The sequence below is a fragment of the Macrotis lagotis genome, chromosome 8 (assembly GCF_037893015.1).
Source record: "Macrotis lagotis isolate mMagLag1 chromosome 8, bilby.v1.9.chrom.fasta, whole genome shotgun sequence".
Lineage (NCBI taxonomy): Eukaryota > Metazoa > Chordata > Mammalia > Peramelemorphia > Peramelidae > Macrotis > Macrotis lagotis.
Window position 1 is genome coordinate 98,607,651 of NC_133665.1, and position 15,277 is coordinate 98,622,927.

Sequence of the window (15,277 nt, forward strand, 5' to 3'; positions counted from 1 at the left end):
AACCCCCAAATCTAAGAGATCATCTTAGTTTTCAGAGCAGCATCTCTCCATCAGTTCCATAAACCTATTAACAGACAGGAAAGTGCTCTTGGTTACCAGGATAATTGTTTAGCTTTACCTTGTTGTTTCTCAATTTTATTTTAACTCCTTTGCTCTGAGATAAACTATTTTTCTTGCTTTTTATATTTCTACAATTTGGGTAGCTAAAACAGTAAGTTTCATCCCATTATTTGTTCTACCAGTTTAAGGAGATTATGTGATGTGGTGGAGTGAATGTCAGGTGTGTGGTCTAAATTGTCTTTTCTGCCTCTGAAATTCAGTGTCATCTGTAAAATGAGTTGGATGACAAAAGCAATAGTAAAGGTGTAAGGTACCTAAAATTACTCTAAAACCTCAGATATACAGGGAGAGACACTAAGCATAGTAAGTATACTTTTATCATTTACTCTAGAGCCCTAAGTCTCATTTGCTACTTGAGAATTAGTAGTCCAGGGGTCCATCTGCCTGCTTCACCTTGTCCTTACAAGGATGAAATAAGATCACAAGTATGAAACAGATGGAGCTGTAGCATGGGAGGGTGGGGTGAAAAAACATGGTGCCCTCCCTTTTCTTTCTGGCTCATCTCTTTTGTTGTGGAGTTACTTGTCTTCGGGAAGTTCCTTCATCCTCTCTGAGCATCCCTCAGCAGTGTGCTTCTTTGTGAGGTAGGAATGAATAGCAGTCGTCATTGCTTCAGAGCTGGGTGGAACGTTACCTATTTGTAGCTGGTGGGAGTCCTGGGTGACCCTTTCCTTTGCCAGTCCAGAGAGGGTTGTGAGAGTGGCTCTGATTCCACACCAACCTCCTCTCCGTCCCAGCAGCAGCAATAGCTCCAGCCTCTCAGGAGAACTCTTCCACTTGGAATCAGGAGTTTGGTTTGGATGTGAATTATCATCCTTATGGTACCTCCTGGGGGTGAAACTTCCTTGTTAGGGTATGTGGATGCTTTCAGACTCCCCATCTCCATTGCCTCGAGCAGGGCTAGGTCCAGGACTCCCCAAAGTGGCTTTTTTCTTTTTGTTTGTTTAGGTGAGGGGTTAAGTGACTTGCCCGGGGTGACATAGCTAGTAAATGTCAAGTATCTGTGGTTGAATTTGAACCTGGGTCCTCCTCATTCCAAGGCTCGTGCTCTCTTCACTATACCACCTAGTTTGCCTGGTCTTTAATCTACCATCTCTAGGATTCTATTATGTAAGTTTGAATTATAGATAATGAATCCTTTAATGATTGCCTTGGAATTATGCTTCCTTAAGAACTGTTGCTTGAATTAATTATATTTGTAAAATTCTAATGCATTGTCAACAACAAATTCACATCTTCAAAGTTCCCAGTGTTGGTGAGCATTCTTATCCTTACTGAACTTCCTTTCACTTCTTCTTTCAAAAACACTTCTGAAAACTGTGAAACACCTTTCTCTTACAACTAGGAAGAGTGCCAGGCTTGGATTCAGGAAGACCCAAATTCTGATTAAGCCTCTGATTCAGTTTTTAGGACAGCATGACTTGGGCCAGGTTCCCTTAACATCAGTTTCCACATCTGTAAACCCTACTTTACAGGGTTTATAGAATAAATAGGACGATAAAATGAAGAAGCACTTTGGAGACCTTAAATTGACCCAAAATATTAGCTACTCTTAACATTATCATTTTCATCATGAAACTATCACCAATAATACTAATTATTGTCATTATTATTATTATTATTATTATTATTATTATTATTATTATTATTATTATATTTGAGCTCCCCAATATGTTTATTTCTTTCTTAGTAAAAACAAAATTGAAGCTGTTGTACTCTGGATTTGGAGTTTCCCTTAATGGAAGTATTATCTTGGGGAATAGCAATGAGATTTACATCCCTTGTTCCTTTTTCCCATTTTTACTCTTCATTCAATCCAAGTATTTTTTTTCAATTTTGGGTAAAATAGCAATAAAACACATGCCTTATATCTAAATTTAAGAAATTCTCCCTTCCAATTTTTCTTTTGAAACAGAAGTTCACAACTGTTACTTCAGTTGTGTTCATTCTCTCTGTAGGAGGTGTGATCAAACCATCTGCTTGCCCTTTTTTCCATAATTTCAGATACTATCAATACATTTCCCCATGGTCTTTTCTTCTGAAGTGATTTCCCAGTCCTCCTTAATCTGTCCTCTTGGGGGACTCAATGGACTATTGTAGCCATGTGGAGGAACATTTGCCTAGAACTTACCAGAAATCAAAGAGTGACCCTAATGAAATCAAATGAACCCTTCATACTCCTTTATTTCCTCCAGTGATAAACTTTCTTTCCTTTATTTTTCCAACCCCATTACCCTATTTTAAATAAGTACCTTCTAATATTTTCATTGGTTTTGCCCTAGAAGTTTAGCTTTTAAAAAGACAAATGAAACAAAGGAAACAGAATTTACAGAAGATGTTATAAATAAAAAGAGACTGTATTCCTAGCATCTCATATCACAAATTCAAAATGTATAAATGACCTGAAATGATAGCAATAAACAATTATAAAATATATTGAACTGTTTCTTTTCATAAAGTTAGGGGATAAATTGGATAAATTTTTAAACTCAGGTTAGACATCATTTCAACAGACAAAGCAGAGAGCTTTGACAATATGAAATTGAAAAACTGTTGCATGAATAAAATTCATGCAGTTGGATTAAAAAGATCATGAATGAATGGGAGAAAAATCATTTTATCAAAGATCTTTGATATATAGAGAACTAGCATAAATATATGAGACCAAAGGCCTTTGCCCAATAAATGAAAAATCAAAGGATACAAACAATTCTCAATATAGATTGCTAACAGTTGTATGAAAGAATGCTCCATTTTACTCATAATAATAATAATAGAAATGCAATCAAAAAGCACCCTGAAATTTTAACATCACATCCAGTATGTTGGGAAAAAAAGATGAAGGATAGCATTAGTCGGTGTTAGAAGGCTTGTGGAAAAATCTAAAAACTAAAAAATTTTTGATGGAGCTTTGAATTCATCTACTCATTCTGGAAAACAATTTGGAATTATGTGAAGAGTATGACTCAAATATCTATGCCCTTTGTCCAAGAAGGTCATTAGGCATGTACTCCAGAGAGTACAAAAGAGTACTTTTAACAAAAAGTACAGCTCTTTCTAAATGTAGATATTTATAGTCATACTTTTTATAACAAAAATTAAAAATGAACTAGATGCTTACTTATTTGAGAATGACAGTACATTTTGGTACATGAAAATATAATGTAATATCAATGTGTTGCCAAAAAAAATGTGATGAATATAAAGAAGCATGGTAGAAGTTCTATGAACTGATACAAAATAAAGCAAGCAGAATTAGAAAATACACACACAAACATTCATATGTATGTAAAATGATTACAACAATGTAAATGAAAAGAACATTTGAAACTGAATTATAATGACCAACTTTGACTCAAAAAAAAAGAGATGAGAAGACTCCAACTGTCAAACTCTATAAAGATGTGTCTAATTTTGCTGAACTTTTTCTTTTATTCATATAAGCAGTGGCTCTGGGAAAAGCAATGAGGGAAAGGAATATAGTTAATTTAAAAAAGAATAAAATATGTCTTAAGATATAAAAGAAATAGAGCTTAATCAGTTCTCCTTTCTCTTGGAGAGAGTCCTATGTTGGGAGGGAAGGATTTTTGAAAGGACTGAAGTAGGATTCATGAACCTTGGTTTTGCTTGGAGTTTTTCTTTGTTGTTCATTGGTTCAAACCAGGTTTTGAAGTTGATTCATTTCCCCTTCACAGTCATTTCCACATGTGGATTTTTTTTTTGCAAGGCATTGGGGTTAAGTGGCTTGCCCAAGGCCACACAGCTAGGTAATTATTAAGTGTCTGAGGCCGGATTTGAACTCAGGTACTCCTGACTCTAGGGCCAGTTCTCTATCCACTGTGCCACCTAGCTGCCCCCACACATGTGGAATTTTTATTTTAAATAGTACTTTGCAATGTTTGTTTTTAAATTAATGCCTTTTGTTTTTGCATCATTTATTCTCCTGAAAGGAATCAACCCTTGTAATAATGATTAAAATAGAAAGAGAAATACTGTTCAGCAAAGCTAGCTGTAGTTACCAGTATATACAAAATTCCACAACCATTTTCCCCCACTTCATAATTGAAGATGGGTACATTTTTTTCATCTGTTTTCCAGGTTCTCGATTAGCCATTATAATAAGAGTATTCAGTTTTCTTTTATTCTATTTGCATTGTTTTTATTGTTTTCTTATTCAACTTATTTCATCATACTTTAGTTCATGAACTTTCTCATATTTCTCCAAATATTTAGGATTTATTGTTTCTTTTTTTGCAAGGCAATGGGGTTAAGTGACTTTCCCAAGGCCCCACAGCTAGGTAATTATAAAGTGTCTGAGGCCGGATTTGAACTCAGGTACTCCTGACTCCAGGGCTGGTGCTCTATTCACTGCACCACCTAGCTGCCCCAATTTATTGTTTCTTATAGAGCAATAATATTTCATCATGTTTGGTTAAGACAATTAATTCATTAATTTTCCAATTGGTGGTTTTTTACTTTATTTCTAGTTCTTTGTTATATACATGCCTAATAGTGGGATCTCTTTCTTAAAGAGTTACTGTTAGCAGAATTACAAAAATAATAATAATAATAATAATAATAATAATAATAATAAAATGAAAAAGAATTACAAATTACTCTTTAGAATAGCTGGAGTAATGCAGAGTTTGACCAACACTATATTAGTGTGAACTCATGAAGCCTTCCCTTTTTCCACTAATATATTGTTACCTCAGGGTCCCCCATTCCACACATCACCTAGTCTACTTCTAAGCTTCTGGTTTCTTTGAAAACTTGCTGCTTGAGTTGTGAACCTTATACATGCTTCTTTTTTACTAGGCAATGGATGCAAAAAGTCCTGAGAAACGAACCCCGTTATCTAAATCTCCTTCTACCACCACCACCACTAAAACTGCCTCAAAGAGCACCCCAACCACGCCACGTGTCACAGCAGCTGTTTCTTCTATGACAACTGGTCCAGCTGCTAGGAGCACCTCTTCCTCTCCTCCCAAGAAGCCTTCCTGTAAGCATCATTCATTATTTTAGATCTTTGGGTCCCAACCCTTCTCAATATTGCATTTGACACAAGCCATTGAGTGACCTGTTAAGGTGGTTAAGGTTAAGGGACAGTTAAATATGTACCTTCAGGAAATCATGAACTGGGCAGAGCAGCCCAGCAGCAGGAAGGTGACTGCTGGTCTCACCATTAACCTACTGGAAAAAATTACTCACTCATGGAACTTCGCTCAAAACAAATATTTCTGGGTATCAATACTTAGTAAGGATTTATAAGTGGTAGCTTATTTATCTGTTTAACAAGTGGACTTCTGACAGGTTATCCCAGAAATTAAGCTAATAAAATTTCTACTTATTTGCATATTGGACTTATTAACACATTTAAAATAATCACCAGTTTATTGTCATGTTGACTACCCTTTGGTTATTTCAGTGCATTCCTGTTTATACCAATTGAAGCAAAACCAGCTATTCTTTAACATCTGGGAATGTTGTTCTTCCCAGAAAACAATATGAAACTAGTAGTTTAAGGTTCAAGTAGATCTCTCCCTTTCCCTCCCTCCCCACTCTCATTCTCATGCTCCACCTCCTCTCCAAGTCCCAGTGACCAGGTCCTTCCATTTCCTGGAATGCAGAGTAAAATTGTGGGAGGAAATAGGACAAGGCCAGGGCTCAGGAGGTCTGAATTGAACGTTGCCTTTCTAAGCTAGATAATAAAATAAGGCAGAATGGTCTTTTTGTCCAAGGATAAATTTCTTGCTTTGGGTGTAAAGTGGAAGAAAAAGCCACTTTTAATTAAAGCACAGATGAAGCTGACTTTCCTCTTTCATCTTTCAAGGAGTTAGATAAAAAGAATCAAAATTCACGTTCCTGGAGGCCTTTTCCACAATCACCAGTGACCTGTAGTTCCCTAAATATGACCCTTATTCTACAGAGGCTGTCAGCGCCCTTGTCATGTGTAGGAATGATCCCAGCATGTGTCCTCAGTGGCTGGAGGGCAGGAATTGAGCCCATTTCCAATATTCTTTCATAAGGAAAAATGCAATTGCGAGTCAGCAGCACTTCTCAAGAGTTTCTTGTACTGACCCTCTGCAGAAGGCTTTTGAAAAGAAGGATCCAGAAAAAAAAATGTTCTTGTTCTTAAGGATGCATGAAGGGCCCAGCTGTCCTTTGGTCTGGGTGTTATGTCAAATAAGTCTTTTCAAAAATGGAATCTTTCCTTTTGTGGTTTCCTTGTGCAGCTCTCAGGACCGAATCGAAGCCGGCAGACATCAAGAAGACTACTACAAAATCTTCCCTAGGTAATAGTGTCTCCCATACCCCTTACTTCATAATCTTAAGGAATGGTATAGATTAGTCATCACAGTCATTGTGTCTCTTTAACCTGAACTTTTTCTGTCTCATCTCATTTTTCTATTTTGCTCTGCTTTTTTTCCCAGCGGACCTGAGTCGTCCAAAGACTGCCCCTACCATTGCCCAGAAGAGCACCAGCACCGTGTCCTCAGGGGGCCCTCCCTTGCCAGGGGCAGCTTCCAGCCGGGCCAAGCCAAAGCCTGTGACCCTGAGGCCATCCAGTACCCCCTCTGTGGACACCAAGAAGCCAGGTGTGCCTAAGGCTGCCCCAACGAAACCAAATCCTGCGGCACCACGGCCCAGCCGCCCATCAACTAGCATCTCTGTGCCAGACCTTAAAAACGTTCGCTCCAAGATTGGCTCCACAGACAACATCAAGCACCAGCCAGGTGGAGGCCGGGTATGTCCTTTGCTCAGAGTCTCCTTCTGGGGTGACCAGGGGCAACTCTGCATAAGCATGCTCATTCCTGCCCCTCCGCCTCCTCCGACCACTGATCACTAGTCTCTGCTTCCCCTTGGCAAGGCTCTTGCTTCAGCTCCTGGCTGCACTGAGGGTCTGTTCTCTATCACTTCTGCCAGACAGAGAAAGGAATCTGCAATACCTGGGGAGGGTGGGATTTGTCATCCAAAGGGAAAAGGGCACCAGTGTATCTCTGATCTGATCAGCCAGGTGTCAGAGCTCCTTGGCATCCAAATGCCTGTGCTGGGATAAAGTAGAAGAAAAGGAACATTGGTAGGTTTTGGTTGCCCAAAAGCATACTGGGAATTTCTCTCCCTCCAAACATCAGTTTATTGCTTTTCCATGTTCCATCTTGTGCCTGATCCTCAGTATCTGTGCCACAGATCGGACATTGGATGAAGTCTTGAGAGAGGTTCTGATGCCAGGCTGGCAGTGCCCTCTAGTGAGCATTCCATCAACTACCTGAAACAAGAAGAGCTGTAAGGGTGCAGCTGGGAGAGAAGGGGAGCTCCTTTCCTCTACTGATATTTGAATTTGATTTCCCAAAGGACTTGTATTCTTGTATTTTATTTGGGGGGGGCAGTGCAGCTATATAGCTGACAGTGCCCCACTGAGTGAAATGTTGGTATCAGGAAATTCTTAAGTGTTAAGGTAACAGGAAAGAGCCATCCAGATCCCCTTCATTGTTCTCTAGACCCAGAGACTGGGGAACCCTCAGGGCCTCTGGCAGAAGTTTCTTATTTAGATCAACTAAATAGGTAAAACTGAGTCCCTTCAATCTGAAGTTGTTAATAAATGGAGGAGAACCTTCCCAGGTAGAGGTGAGGAAGGTCGGGTGTTGTGAGTTGATGGAGATTAGGGAAGGAGCAGTGGGCAGCCTCGGTGGTGAATTCAGATCAATGACTGTTTGGAACCTCCTGAATTCCTCCAGGACCGTGTTAGGAAAGACTGAATACTTTCCTCTTCTTGTTCGGTTTTTATTCCTTACAGCAGCAGGAGTCCTTGCTGGGGCTAAAATTTATTTTGCTTTCCCTAACAGCTTTCCTTGGTCAAAAGGGGGCCCTGGTTTGACAGACAGTCAGGAGAGTTGGTACTGTAGATCTTGGAGAGTTCCTACTTCAAGGTCATCCCTCCTACCTGAATTTGCAAGATTCACTTTTATTCTCAAGATAAAATATCACTGTCTGTTCATGGGATTGTGGCCTTTTCCCACAATTGTCCTCCTAGACTTGGTTTATTGGTTCAGGGAGAAGCTAAAACAGGTATTGATCCCAGAAAATCTGACAGAGTAACTACTAACTACTTTATCCCTTCAGCACATAGGAATGATTAGGAGAAGGATGAGGAGGACAGTAGCTGAATATTTCCTAGTGCTTTATGGTTTTAAAGGCACCTTTCCTTAAAAACAACCCTGGACATAACAATTGAGTTTGCAAAACACTTTATGTATTTTTTTTTGAGTCTCTTAAAAATCCTGTGAGGAATGTACTATAATATTATCAGAGTAGATATAGCTTGTTCATGGGCCCCTGTAAAGGAAAGATTCTAATCCAGATCTTATTTGCTTCCAGACTCTTTACCCACATGACTTTGCGTTGCTGTCGTTGGTTTTGGGCTCCCATGGACTCCTTTGCAGTTGAGAATTCAAAACAATCCAAAGGATACTGCTATTTATGTATAGGAATTCATGGGTTCATCCCATGTGTTAGTAACTGCAATAGAGTAACTCTGTAAATTAGCAGGGTTCTCTAAGTTTGACTTTGCCCCAGTGTTCTACTTAAAATTCCATTAATGGTTGTGGCCTCTAGAGCATGGGAGTCCAGGCATGTGTACCTGCTGTGGCACTCTTTTTTTTTTTGTTTGTTTGTTTGTTTTCCATCCCTGGAATTCTTCCTTCCTTTCTTCCCCAAACTCTCCCTGCCTGCAGAAAGGAGGCATCGAATGTGAAAGCTCCATTGGTCTCCTGATCCATTACTCCACGTGGGCCCTGGTGCTCTCAGTTTGAAATCACCCTCCATTTGTCTTCGTCTAGGCCAAAGTAGAGAAAAAAACAGAGGCCATCGGTACAGCACGAAAGCCCGAACCCAATGCAGTCAATAAAACAACCACCACTAAAGCAGCTGAAACAAAAGAGAGTGCACACAAACAGCCCAATGGGAAAGTGAGTTTTGTTTGAGACTTCACCTGAGGATGGAGCCTCAGAAAAACATGTCTTCCAACTTTGAGCCACTTTTGCTTGTCTCAAATTATTATTTTTCTTTTTTCTGTCTCCCTGGTTCCCTCTCTTTTTTTCATGTTTCCTTCTCCGTATTTGATGATTTTGCGTCAACAAACCTATCATATGAACCTAAAAGCACCCTTTACTCAGACGTCATCCAGAAATGTAGGGGAGCAAATAGGAAATATTTCCAACCTAGAATTTAAGGGAGGAAACAGGAATACTTCACACACACCCCAACATTAGAAATCCATTACTCCCATGACAGTTTTCCAAAGTCTTTATACCCTTTATTCAGAATGATATTGGTTCTTTTGACTAGAAATATTTCCCAAAATGACAAGAAGATTGAGATTTGTCTCTAATATACCCCAGTATTCAGAAGCATGAAAGAAAATACCTATTCAAGTTGAGGGCTTTGCTCTGTTTTGTTGTTTATTCTTCTGCATCCTTAGGGGTAAAGTCAGAAGTGGCCCAAGTGTAGCAGATATCTATTAAGGGAGAAAATAGAACTATTAATGGAGTCATCATGTCTGTGGAGAAGAAAAAAAATATTGATTTATTTTTATAGTTTGAAACCTCTCAGCTGGGCATCCTAAGGATTTCCAAAGTCCATTGAAAGAAAAAAAATGTTTTGTAAAATTTCACCTTTCCATTACCCAGGTTAGAGAGAAGATAAACATTTTTAGCTTCTCTTCTCCTCCAAAATAATAATAATAATATATATGATTATTTCTTTGATACTTAGAACCCCCAAATTCCTACCTGAATCAAAAAATTCTCCATTGGATGGGGAGAGATAGAGAATAGGCATCTCTCTAATGCCCATATGTTCTAGAAACTGTTAAGTATTTTACAATGCTCTCCTTTGAGCCTCACAACCTCCCTGGAATGTAGTGTTGTTATATTCCCATCTTACAATGGAGGGAACTAAATCAAACAGAGATGAAACAATTTTCCCAGGGTTGGCCAATATTTATTTGAGGCTGGATTTGAATTCAGGTTTTCTGTCCATTGTGTCACCTGGCTACCCTTGCACACAGGTGTTCGAAGCATGTTGGCCGCTCCCTAGCCACTCAAAATGAAGTCAGTGGTGTCTAAAACTGATCCTGGATTGAAAACTCCTCTAGAAGCCCCCTTACCTGAGAAACCTTGAAGTTAGCATCCTCTTGCTTGACCAGATAGAATTGTCTCCCATTACTTGTGGCTGGGTGAGAGGCAGTCTTGAGTGTCCCCTGGTTTGCAGCAATAATGGGCTTTAAAGCACAGTGAAGACTGCAGGAGCTTAAGCAGCTGCCCAGGGCTATGCAGGAGTGAGCCATGGGCTATTTATTTGAACCCAGCTTTTATTGTTGCCTTCCATCTATAATCCAGAGCAGATGATCCTAGGACGAGGTTCAAGAAGTAGGTGATGAAGACTTGATTGTACGTTAAATCTTCTAGATGTCACTTAGAGAATGTCGTTTTTTATCAGCTCCTGTGTGGGAGGGGGTTACCAGTCATAGGCTGGTAGCCCCAAAATGCTAAGACTGGAAGACATGGGGCCCTAAGAGGAAAGAGAATGATTTTATGATCTCTTTTTTTTTAATTGGAAGTTTGCTATAGCCTTGAGGTTATTTTCTGTCTTTAGATAAGGTCAAGACATGATTGCTAATAAGTAGGAAGTAATCTGCGCTTCTCACCAATATGATGCTGGGGAAACATTAAAAAATTTATCAGCTGAAACTTGCAGAGTTGAAACCTAGCATTCTCTTTACGTAGAGAAACAAGGGATGGGATTAATCTAGAACTGATTGGAAATTTTATAAAAAAAAAAAAAAAAGAAACCCTATTGCATGGTTGAAGCAGCCTGGGGGCCAGAGACATTTTGTTGTTCTGCATGTGCAAGCCATTTGTAATTTTAACTCAGCTTGTGTTTAAGGTCTCAGGCAGATTCTAGATTCAGCTGTTGGAGTGTCAGGGGCTTTGTGGACCATCTGTATTTATTGCTGAACAATGTCTCTTCCTGTTGGCATCAGATTTGTGTCCAATTAGCCGGCACCCAATGAGCTTCCATGCAGCCTTTGCTTCTCAGAGCAGCCAAGATCTAGAGTTCAGTGCTTAGTTCTTGGATGGCAAAGCTCCCCTTTGGGACTTTTGTGTATGGCAGTCAATTAGCTTTCTGCAAATGAAGCACACCCATCCAGTGATCCAAGTATTGGTGCCTTGGGCTTCTAGGAGGAAGAAAGAAGGGAAAGGTGAGAGTGCACTGGAGATGATGGAAAAGTGATTTTTTTTTTTTTTTGTAATCCATAAAATACCCAGGCTCAATGTCCACACTAGGAGATCTCACCATCCTGTGAATCTGGGAAAGGCATGGGCCCTGGGGTGGGGAATCATTAAGTCTGTCCCCACAGCCCTTATGTTCGCTTCTTCGTATTCTCGTTTGTTCTCTGTTGGCCTTCTCTCCCTGCCCTTCTTCCCATCCCCTTCCAACTGGTCTCTCTTGTTCTTCTGAGGATGGCCTCGAGCTTTAACACGACTCTCTTTGCTTGTAAGTCACAAATTGTCATATGTGGACTTCTGTCTGCTGTGTGCCAGATCTAACCAGTCGTCTCCCCTTGTGTTGTTTTTTCCATTCTCTAACGCTCCAGGTCCAGATAGTCTCCAAAAAAGTGAACTACAGCCATGTTCAGTCCAAGTGTGGTTCCAAGGACAATATTAAGCATGTCCCTGGAGGTGGGAATGTAAGTATGGGCTCTACCTTCTCCTGAGTGGCATTCCTTGGTATCTCCTCAGAACAGTCTGTCCATAGTGATCTCTCTTTTGAGTGTAGCAGAATGTCAGAAGAGACAGGGTTGGGTCATTGGCAAATATTGATTGCCTACTTTTTGTGAAAGGTTATTTCCACTTTCTTTTGATAAGCACTGATAATGCTCTAGAATTATTTGGAGAACAGAATAGTTATGGTTTAGGATGATTCTATTTGATGTAGAAATGATTAGGAAAGTTGAGTCAGGAGCTGAAGACCTCTGTCTTCTCTGAAGAATCCTGAAAGAACATTAAGTGTTATGTAACCAAGGGCTGATAGTAAAAACTGAATAGTCCATTCATCAAGGGTATCATGGCAGAGAGGCACAATTCCTTCAGTATTTTTTTTTTAGGATTTTGCAAGGCAAATGGGGTTAAGTGGCTTGCCCAAGGCCACACAGCTAGGTAATTATTAAGTATCTGAGCCCGGATTTGAACCCAGGTACTCCTGACTCCAGGGCCAGTACTTTATCCACTACGCCACCTAGCTGCCCCTCCTTCAGTATTTCTAAAAACCTAATTTACTATGCATGCTTCCAGGCACAACCATTAAAATAGGCCTTAAAATGAGCTGTACATTGGGGTGATACTATTGAGCAGAAGCATGGGGCAGCCACTCTTCCCTTGCCTGCACCCCTATAACCCTTGACTCTGTAAAGAGAAAGGGTGTCAAATTGGAAGGGAAAATGACCCTTATAGATCTTTTCATTTACAAGACCAATGATGGGGAGGAAAGAAATTCCGTCATTCTTCTGAAATTGATTCCCAAATACTGTCATCTCTATGTGCTTCCCCCCTCCTCTCTGTATTGTAACAAGAAGGAATATTCCTTCCATCATGCGTGCTCTTTCCCTTTGGGACTTGCCCCCAATACCAGTCTTACCTCAACTCTTGGTCTGGACAGGAGCCACATAGAGGACTTGATGTGGCTCTGAATGAGTTGTTCCCTACTGAGGACAATGTTGATGTAAATCTAGCTTAACGTAACTTGTCCAACACTCAAGATAGATGTTCTCCATAGAAGCATATATTCATCTCATAGTGAAGAACCTTCTGTGACCTTTAAACCTTTGAACCCACTATCTACTTCTGGTGGTTCGTATTGGGAAAGATGATCCTGACATAGGGAATTTTAAAAGCTTCTAAAATTCCAGAACCAAAACTAAAGACCTTAGGAGTTACAGGGAGATTGCAGAGCCATGATGCTGAATGCAACTTTAATTTTTGGACACAGACAATGTGATAATTTGTTTCATTTGATTGTCCATATTTTTTGAGTTTTTTGAAAAAATTTTTATTTGAGAGTTGGTGATTTAGGGTCAGTGATGGGAGTTGTCCTCCCCCCTTCCCCCCCTTCTCCCTCCAATCCTTAGAGATACAACTTCAGTATTATATTCCTCCATGTTGGTGATAGGTTCCTTAGAAGAAAGATGTAGATGTGAAAATTTTATTGCTATCCTAAGAGGATAGTCATGGAGTACAGAATTTGGATTATCACAAAAGGAAAGAAGATGGGATTGATGGGCTCTTGCATCTTGGAATTCATCTAATAAAGATCAAGAAAACAATGTTGTTTGGAGAAATAACTTGGAGATATTAAATCGAAAATGAAGTGTAATTGCCTTCATATATCTGCCAAGTCATATTTAATGGAAGAGAGAGGGTAGCAGTATAGATGCAGTGATTTTGAGAAGACCATATGTAGAAGAGGGTCAGTAATACTGGTAGACAGCTAGATGGTACAGTGGAGAGAATTCCTGGAATCAGGAAAACTCATCTTCCTGCTTTCATATTTGACCTCATGACATTTGTGTGTGACTCTGTATTAGTAAATTAACCATGGTTGTTTTAGTTTCCTTATCTGTAAAATGAACTGGAGAAGGAAATGACAAACCACTCCAGTATCCTTGCCAAGAAAATCCCAAATGGGCTCATGGAGAATTCAACACAAATGAAAATGACCAAACAACAATAAAAATAATGTTGATTATTTCAAATGTCAAAGGATCATAGATTTAGAAATGAAAGACTTAGGAAATCTTCTAGCCTGGGGATTGTTAATCTAGACTCCATGGACCACTTGGTCTATGAGTAGATTTCTGGGGAATAGTAGGATAAAAGGTGTAACTGTAACTTTATTTTCACTAATTTTTGTTTTCATTTGTAATCCTACATAATAGTAGTACTGATATTTTATTCATTTAAAAGCATTATTTTGAGAAGGGAATCAATAAATTTTATCAGATTGTCATACAAAAAAATCAAGAACCACAGTTCTAATATAGACCAGGAGTGAGTGTGTGTGTGTGTAAATATTTATTTTTAAATTATATTCAATTTAAATAGGTTTGTGTATGTTGTAGATCTCAATCATACACACACACACACACACACACACACACACACACATGCACATATTCTGGTTTGCCCAGTTGTGCGAGTTAACTTGATTTCCTTTTATTTCTTTTTTTTTTTAAGGTTTTTTTTTCCAAGGCAAATGGGGTTAAGTGGCTTGCCCAAGGCCACACAGCTAGGTAATTATTAAGTGTCTGAGACCGGATTTGAACCCAGGTACTCCTGACTCCAAGGCCGGTGCTTTATCTACTGCGCGCCACCTAGCCGCCCCTCCTTTTATTTCTTAAAACAAGATTATTGCACCTTGGTTCAGAACAATGCAATAGACAGAGCATTACACATTATACCTGGATTTCAGTAATCTATTTGTTGAAGACTTTCATAATATACTTGTGACCAAGCTGGAAAGAATAATATGGTTTGAAGGAAGTCAGGTACATTCAGAACTGGTTGTATGCCCTAAAGAGATGTGATTATTGGATTGATAACAATCAGGAAGGAACTGGGAGTTTTATCTAGTCCAATCTGGTCACAGTAGTACTCTGTCTTGGTCAACATTTGTACTGTAACCTCGAGTAAAGATATAGGCTGGAATACTTCTCAAATTTGTAGATGACATCAAGCTTAGAGGGATATGTAATAAATATGGATACGTAACAAACAATAGGCAGGAAGGTTTTACTTAACAGAATAGTGGGCAAAATATAATAAAATAAATTGTAATCATGATATATCTAAATTCTGGACATAGTCTAGAGATAGATTATATCTGTCACCTGGAGAACAAGTTTAGCTGAGTTGGAGAACCCCATTACTAGGCTGATGACATGCAGGTTGATGAAATTTTAGACCAACTCTTCAAGGATCATCTCCTAAGTCAGAAAGAGGTCGAGATCTTTACCATTGTGAAGGAGTATTGACACCAAGAAATTCATAAATGTTTCAAGTATACGTGTAAATATAAAGTCTGGTGATGAATTTCAAAA

General features: G+C 39.2%; 1 protein-coding gene across 9 annotated transcripts in view; it reads left to right on the forward strand.

The window, feature by feature from the left end:
• Positions 1–15,277, forward strand: part of MAP4 (microtubule associated protein 4) — a 223,737-nt gene that overhangs the window by 199,863 nt on the left and 8,597 nt on the right. For 6 of the 9 annotated variants that reach the window (XM_074197700.1, XM_074197696.1, XM_074197701.1 and 3 more), the window contains 5 exons: positions 4,939–5,122; positions 6,357–6,416; positions 6,555–6,868; positions 8,961–9,089; positions 11,780–11,872. In XM_074197700.1, the coding sequence (XP_074053801.1) occupies positions 4,939–5,122; positions 6,357–6,416; positions 6,555–6,868; positions 8,961–9,089; positions 11,780–11,872 (780 nt within the window). The remainder of the gene's footprint in view (positions 1–4,938; positions 5,123–6,356; positions 6,417–6,554; positions 6,869–8,960; positions 9,090–11,779; positions 11,873–15,277) is intronic. The other 3 variants (XM_074197703.1, XM_074197704.1, XM_074197702.1) reach the window with 2 other exon arrangements.